Genomic DNA, 8,364 nt, shown 5'->3' on the forward strand with positions numbered 1-8,364 from the left:
AGAAAAAAAAAAAAAAAAAAAAAAAAAAAAAATTAAAAAAAAAAAAAAAAAAAAAAAAAAAAAAACACTACAGATACATTTTTTTTCTATTAACTTTCATATCAGGCCTTAACAAAAACTCATACATTTTTTCTTTGTCATTAATCAATCCATCCTGTTAATGAAAAGATAAAAAAAAAAAAAATAATAAAATGTAATAAAAAGATTAAAATAATTTAAAAATATATATATAAACATATGAAAAAAAAAAAAAAAAAATTCTCCAGAAATGTATGAATGTGTATATAGTAGAAGAAAAAAAATAAAATTTTAAATAAAAACAGAAAAAAAAAAAAAAAAAACCTTAAGATTAAGTAGTTGTAAAGTAAACCCTGGTCCTATTTCACTTAAATTACATTTTTTCCTATCTTGAAAATTATACCTACAAATATATATTCATATAAAAAAAAAAAAAAAAAATTACATAATATAAAATTATTTTTTTTTTTTTTTTATTTTATAAAAAGAGAAGAAGTAATATGCATATATTATGTAGATATATTTTTAATTTATAAAAAGGTTACTTAAAATGACGAAAAAAAATAAAATCTCTTTGATTATAGAAAACAACAACTTTTTGAGCTTTATATTCAGGATTAAAAGGAACTAATGTATGTAATTGTCTTTTTATTCTTTCTCCAATAAAAGTATTAAAATTTGTTATATATACTTCAGGTGGTAATGTTGTTATTTCTACTTGTGTTTTATTATTATGAGCATAAAAAATATTTCTTATAGAAAATTTTGATGTAGGTCCATTGGGTAGAGTACTTATAAACATATTTTTTGGATGCTTATTGATTCCTTCTTCAATGAGAATAAATGTAGAAAAATTATTTTTAATTGAATTTTCAATTAGAAATTCAATAGAATGATTTAATCTAGGTTCATAAAAAATATGAGGAAATGTTATAGATAATTCTTTCATAAATAAAATTGTATATTTAGATGGTCTTTTTATTGATGTTATTATTATATTTGGTTCTCTTTTATTTTTAAAATAATCACTAAATTCATCTATATATTTTTCATCCAACAAAAATTTCTCATTCTCATTATTAATTTTGTTTTCGTCAAAAATTGATAGCCTCTCTATAGTTTTGGGAATCTTTTTTTCAATTGGTATATTTAATGATTTTTTCTCTTTTTCTTCTTCTTTTTTTTGTTTTCGTATAATTAATTTTTTTAAGTGTGCTTTTCCTTTTAAGGCATTTTTTCTATTTTTATTTTTAACATAACGAGATATTTCATTATATTTATCAACGTCAATTTTTTCTATTTCGTTTATTGACAGACATTTTTCCTTAGTCATGTATCTTAATTTTTTTTTCTCTTTTTTGTTCATTTTTTAATAAAATGATTTATCAAAAAAAAAAAATAATTTTATATTTGTTCTATAGCAATATAAAAAGAAATATATAGAAAAATAAACTCAAAATAAAAAATTAAACTTTTACATAATAATATAAATTTATATGACTACATTAAAATAAATGAAAATAAAGAAAACTAAATAATAATAAAAATTTTATCTCATATATATATATATTATTTAAATTAAACTCATTAAAAACCTAATATTTTTCGTAAATGATTTTATCTGTTGTATTAAAAAATGTTAATCATTTTATATTTTTCATTTTTAAATAAAATTATTTATAAAAAAAAATAATAAATGTAATTATTAAAATGAATTATTTTAGCAACATTATTTATAGAAAATGAAAAATTAATAAATCACTGTTACTTTAAAAAAGTTTATTTGAAAATTCCTACTTTATATGGAGAAATTTTATAGAAAATTATTATTCCTTTAAAAAAAAATTATATAAAAAAAGAAAAAAAAATCGAATAAATGAAAACAAAAAATTTCTAAAAGAATAAAATGATTCTTACAATTTTTTGCTTTTTGTCGTAATATTCTTTTGTTTTTTTTTTTTTTTTTGATAAAAAAAGTAACGATTTGTAAAGAAAATTATTATTAATTTTTTTTTTATATATATATATATATATATGCTCTCTTAATTTCAAGAAAAAAAATTTGAAAATGTTTTTAGTAAAAAATTTATTACATAGAAATAAAATAAAATACCATAAAAAAATAAAATAAAATAAAATAAAATAAAATAAAAAAAATGAAATAAAATAAAACAAAAAAAAAAAAAGAAACAAATAAAATTAAATAAAATAATATATATAAAATAAAATAAGAAAAAAAAAATTAAATAAAACAAAATAGTTAAAAAAAAAAAAAAAATAGAAAATAATATATTATGAGAAGTAATTTGTAAGAAAGAAAATAAAATTATGATATTTATATAATTTTTTTTATTTTTATATTAAAAAAAATGTCTAATTTAAGTAGTTTACTGATTTCAAATAATAGTTTAAAAAATGAAACAAAAAGTTTACTTAAAAGTATTAATAATGAAAATGAAAATGCTGATAAAAATATAGAAACTGTAAATTCTGAAAGTGTAAAAATAAAACTAATAAATTTACAAGAATATAAAACAAAAAAGTTTTTAGACGAACGTAAAAATGTAAATGCATGGAATTCTAATAATAATAAGAAAAAAGATGAAAAAAAAAAAGAAAAAAAAACAGAAAAAAAAACAGAAAAAAAAGCAGAAGAAAAAAATGACACTCAAAAAAAATTATTTAGGCCGACCCCACTTAAACAAAAAGAAGAAGTTGTAGAAGAGTTATTTCCTGATTTATTACAATTAAAAAAAGCTAGCAAGACAGAAAAAGAAAAAAAAAAAAACCAAGTACCCAAAAAAAATAAGAAAGAAAAAGCAGAAAAGAAAAAAAAGCAAGTAGAGGAAGAAACTATCTTTCCGCAGATAGAAGAAATACAAAAAAAGAATTTTAATATTTTTGATATAATTGATATAAAAAAGAATTACGAAGTTATTCTAAGAAATTCAGATAAAGTTTTAGAAAAGTATAAGAATAAAAAGAAATTTGATGATTCTATGATATTATGTAATTAAATATTTTACTCTATTATAATTATAATTGTTTTATGTATCATTATAATTTTATTTTATTTTTATAACCAATTTTTAATGTAATTTACTTAAATATTTTAAAGAATAAAGTAAAATATCTTTTATTTTTTATAAATTTTTTTATAATACATTTATATATATATCGCTTTGTTATAATAAATATATGACATTTTTTAAATTGTATATATGTATATATTTTTTTTTTATTACATTTATTATCATTTTAAAATTTAATATCCTGTAGTGCTTTTATATCAACGTATTTCTTAATTTATTTAAATTAATCTTTACATTTTTGTTTTTACCTATCTAATATTTTCTAACAATGTTCATGAAATATATAACTTTAAAAAAAAAAAAAAATTAAGTAAGCTTGTCTTTTTTTTTTTTTTTTCTCTTTCTTAATACCATGAGTAGTTTGTTTTATTTTTTTTTTTTTCTTAAATAAATTATTATAATTAATTATTTAAATAATTTATAAGCTATAATTTATTTATTTATAATATGAAAAAAGAAAATATGTATAATATTTAAAAAAATAAAACTTAGAAATATATAAGATAAAGGTTATTTTTTATTAAATACCTTGACATTTCTGAAAAAAACTGAATATTTTATTACTCATTTTAATTGAAATAATATTCTTAATATCATAAATATAATGAAATCAAATTTATTAGAAAAAAAAAAAAAAAAAAAAGTAAAAGGCTTAAATGATACAAAAGGAACAGAAACTGAAAATACACAAAACGAAAAAATAAATGTTTCAAATGAAAATAATGTATGTATTTATATAATTATATATTTATTATATATATATATATATATATATATATAGATTTTATTTTTCCCATATTTAATTCTACATACACATTTTTTTTTTTTCTTTTTTATATTTAAGAAAAATGAAATACTTACAAGGTTTTTATCTCCAAAAAATCCTAGAGCTTTTAAAAACTTGATTGAATTTTCTTTTTCTAATGAAGAATTTATAACAGTTGATCATATAGATCATACTGTTTTTCATTTAGATTTGAAATCGTTAGATATTAACTAATAATAGAAAAAATATATAAAAAAATATATAAAAAAAAAAAAAAAAATTTACATATTATTAAAATAATATAAAAATTAATGAGTTATTAAAATAGAAGTATACACATTTGGACAAAAAAATAATGATAAAAAATAATAACAAATGTATTTTTTATTCATAAAAATAGATGTTTAGTAATGAAAGAAAGCGATGAAGGAAAAAGACAGATAAACTTAATAAAAAAAAAAATTGAAAAAGCAAATTCCTTTACAACTTTAAAAGACAATGGTTAATTACAATATTAAAACATATTAAAAAAAAGTAAAAAAAAAATTTTAGAACTTTTAAATCTTTTATGTTTTTTATTTAGATTATATATATTATAAACCTAAAAATTGTTTTGATTACATTGATAGACATGTTCAAACAATACCAATCTCATATAAGTATACATTAAATAAATATAAATTAAATAAAATTACTATATAATTAAAAAGAAAAATAAAAAAATAAAAATAAAACAACTCTTTTTTTTTTTTTTTTTTTAAGGAATGAATCTTCTAAAACAGAACCTCAAGAAATAAATGAAATATGTGATACTGGTACATATGAAGAAAAAAAAAATTAAAAAAATATATTTTTTATATATATATATTGTTGTTAATAATATGATTATTTTTCATATATATATATATATATATATATATATTTTATTTTTTTAATTTATTTTTTTTTACTTTTAGTTTGTCAATCCATAATATATGATGCATACTTACTTGAATTTCAAAAGATGTCAAATGAAGATGAAAAAAATGTCAAAAAAAAAAAAAAAAAAATATATATATATATATATATATATACAATTTGAATATTATTAATATGTTATTTTTCTTATCTTTATTTATTATGGTTGAATTTATATAAATACATTAATAACTTTAATTATTTAAAAGTATATAATTAAATGATTTATTAAATATATAATTGATTATTTCTATTATGAACACAACTCTTTAAAAAATTAATTTGTTAAATACATATATTTATGAATAAGAATATTTGAATGTATTATATATATTTTATCGTGATAATTTGTGTGTAGGAAAAAGAGAAATATAATAATGATAAAAAAAATAATGATGAAAAAAATGATAAACACAATTCAGATTTTGATTCTAGTAGCTATTCAGATGACAATAAAATTGCTACAGTTTTGTTTTCTTCAGTACCTTCTAGTGAAAAAGATTCAGATATATTAAGTGATAAAAATGACTATGATTATAAAATGAATTCTGATGAAGAAGATGAAGTAGAGGAAGATGAAGAATATGAAGAAGAAGAAGAAGAAGAAGAAAAAGAAGAAAAAGATAAAGAAGAAAATCATAATATAAAAGAAAAAAAAGAAGGAAATAATGATATAGAACCAAAAGAAGAAATAAAAGAAAAAGGAGAAAATGAGCTAATAAAAGAAAAAGATGGAATTTATTTTTCAGAAAAAAAGAAGAAAAAAAAAAAAAAAATAAAAGAAACATATAATGGTAAACACGAATTATATTTTATAAATTACAAAGATATAAAGGAAGAAAAACATAAGCAACTAAATTTCATATATCACGATAATAAAATAAAAAAAAGTGACAGTAAAATTATATGTAAAAAAAGTTTTTTAAAAACATTAAAATTAATGGATAGAATATATAATAAAAATAATGAAGAAGAAATATATTTATCTTATAAAAATAAAAATAATAAAAATATTTTAACAAAATTGTGGACATTTTCTTTAAATGCTTATCAATTAGTTGTTACTGACATTAAGTTTCATCCTTTTTATGAAGATTTATTTGCAATTTCTTTTAAAAATAATGATTCAAAAATAAACATGGGAATATTATGTTGTTTTACTTTTAAAAATACGAAAAGTCCTGAACATTTCTTAAAAACAAATTTTCATATCCATTCGATTGAATGGTCATCAGTTAATTATTCAATAATAATTATTGGATTGTCTAATGGTAATATATGTATATATGATTTAAAAAAAAAAAAAAAAGACAGGTTAATTTTTGAAAGTAATTTACGAGAATTATATAATAGAGATATTATTTCACAAATAATATTTCATCAAAATACGAAAATATTTTATTCTGTTTCTTATGATGGTAATATATTTCAATGGAAGTATAATAATAAATTTACTGTAGGAGAAAAATTATTAGCATTAGAGAAAGATATGGATAATTTAAATGGCTGTTTAAATATTATGCACACGCAATCTATTACTTGCATTGATTTTAATCCTTTTCAAATGAATTTATTTTTAATTGGAACAAATAAAGGAAAAATATATTTATATTCAAGTACATATTCTGACCATTATTTAAATTTATATAATGAACATAGTATGTCTATTAATTCTATTTCTTACAATAAATTTAAAAAAAATATTTTTATTTCGTCATCTTATGATTGGACAATAAGAATATGGCATCAAAATAGACAAAAATCATTAATTATATTTGATATTAAAGAAGTATGTACACATATATTTAAAAAAAAAAAAAAAAAAAAAAAAAAAAAATTAATATCTAAAATATATATATATTTTTAATTTTTTTTTTTTTTTTGTATAGTGTGTGTATGATGTTAGTTGGTCTCCTTTTTTATCTACTTGTTTTTTTGTTATTAGTGCAAATAATTGTGGAAAAATTCATATTTATGATTTAAGCATTGATATAAATAAAGCAATAATTAGCGAAATTATTACCAAAAAAAAGAAATTAAGAAAATTATGCACAAACAAATTTAATGATGTTGTATTAATAGGAGAAGAAAACGGTTATATATATTCATATAAAATATCCTATAGTTTTAATAAAATTTATATGGATTATTTAAAAGGAAAACTTGATGATACTTTTCAAATTCAAATAATGGATTCATTTTTAAGTAAAGTTATATGAAGATTTTTTAAGTATATTAAAAGAAAGTAAAGTAAAACACAATTATTAACAATTATTTTCAATTATGATATTTACAGTCTCTTATAAATAAATATATCTTAAAAAAAAATATATGAAAAAATTAAATAGTCATAAATTTACTTTTTTTTTTTTTTTAAGCATTGAGTTATAGAAATCTAACGTTTTTTATTTCATAAAATTTTTTGTTGTAAAAAGATAAAAAAAAAAAAAAAAAATGTACCTATGGTATGAAAAATATATAGTTTTAATATATATAAATTTAAAAAATTAATTACAATTATTCTTTTCTCTTTATATAAGTATGAAATAGTTTTATAGAAAACTTTTCTATATTTAATTATATATATATATATCTTATGATAATAAGAAATTAATGAAATGCATGAAGAAAAAAAAAATAAAAGGCAGTAATTTTATAAGGTCGTTAATATAAAGATAATTTTTTTTTGTAAAAAACATAAGAATATTTCTATATTTTTTTTAAACTAATTATTCATATATTCTACTGTTACATTTAATATATTTTACACATAAAACACTCTATTTTTATTGTCTATAATAAATAATGTTTCCTTAAATTTTTTTTTTATTAACCTTGAACTCATTTATAATTAAATATATTGTTTAATTGATTTTTATATAAATATGCTTCTCATTTTATTTTGACAATTATCATTATTAAATGTTTTTAAAATAAAATTTATACCAATTTGCAATTTTTCTAGTAAGTTTTTTATAATAAATATATCAGCATTTCATTAAATACTATGTTAATTTTTTTTGTATTTATAATTATTTTGTACTAGATTCTTTAAAAATAATATTTATTTTACCAGATATTTAGTTCTATTAATAATTTAAATATAATATTATTCTTTCTTATAATTTAAAACAAAAAAAAAAATGATATATTTTTGTGTGATATGGAAATTGCTTATATAAATTTGAAAATTAGTGTATTTTAAAAAAAAGTAATATATTTATAATAGAACAAAATTAAAATTTATTAATAAGTGTGCTTTTTTTCTTTTTTTTTTTTTTCTAATTTTTTAAAATGAAAGTTTTACATTAAATAATAAAGAAAATTAAAAAAACATATTCATATAAGTCTATCGTTTTAAAATTATTAATTTATAATAAAGTAATATAACCTTAATAGATTTATTTTTATCTATTTTCGTTTTATACTATTTATTTAAATTAAAAGATATTTATACAATAAAAAATTTGCATTCAAGAAAATACTACAAAAAAAAAAAAAAAAAAAAAAAAAAAAAAAAAAAAAAAAAAA

The 8,364-nt window shown here is 15.9% G+C and overlaps 3 protein-coding genes across 3 annotated transcripts; 2 read left to right on the forward strand and 1 right to left on the reverse strand.

Annotated features, from left to right (window-relative positions):
• Window positions 1–67: 67 nt before the first annotated feature.
• Window positions 68–1,351, reverse strand: PGAL8A_00434700 (nucleolar preribosomal assembly protein, putative; the record flags this gene model as incomplete). The annotated part of the gene is made up of 3 exons (XM_028673080.1): window positions 68–154; window positions 343–421; window positions 564–1,351. 3 exons carry the CDS (start codon window positions 1,349–1,351, stop codon window positions 68–70), a joined length of 954 nt encoding a protein of 317 aa, XP_028529569.1.
• A 1,036-nt stretch (window positions 1,352–2,387) lies between these two features.
• On the forward strand, window positions 2,388–3,035 carry PGAL8A_00434800 (conserved Plasmodium protein, unknown function; the record flags this gene model as incomplete). Its single annotated transcript, XM_028673081.1, has 1 exon — window positions 2,388–3,035. The coding sequence occupies one exon, from the start codon at window positions 2,388–2,390 to the stop codon at window positions 3,033–3,035; it is 648 nt and encodes a 215-aa protein (XP_028529570.1).
• Window positions 3,036–3,714: 679 nt separating this feature from the next.
• PGAL8A_00434900 (Dynein intermediate chain 2, ciliary, putative) lies at window positions 3,715–7,052 on the forward strand (the record flags this gene model as incomplete). Its single annotated transcript, XM_028673082.1, has 8 exons — window positions 3,715–3,834; window positions 3,955–4,094; window positions 4,277–4,377; window positions 4,460–4,535; window positions 4,639–4,691; window positions 4,833–4,903; window positions 5,192–6,622; window positions 6,723–7,052. 8 exons carry the CDS (start codon window positions 3,715–3,717, stop codon window positions 7,050–7,052), a joined length of 2,322 nt encoding a protein of 773 aa, XP_028529571.1.
• Window positions 7,053–8,364: the final 1,312 nt, after the last annotated feature.

Source organism: Plasmodium gallinaceum (assembly GCF_900005855.1).
Source record: "Plasmodium gallinaceum strain 8A genome assembly, contig: PGAL8A_v1_119, whole genome shotgun sequence".
In the NCBI taxonomy this organism is placed as follows: Eukaryota; Apicomplexa; class Aconoidasida; order Haemosporida; family Plasmodiidae; genus Plasmodium; species Plasmodium gallinaceum.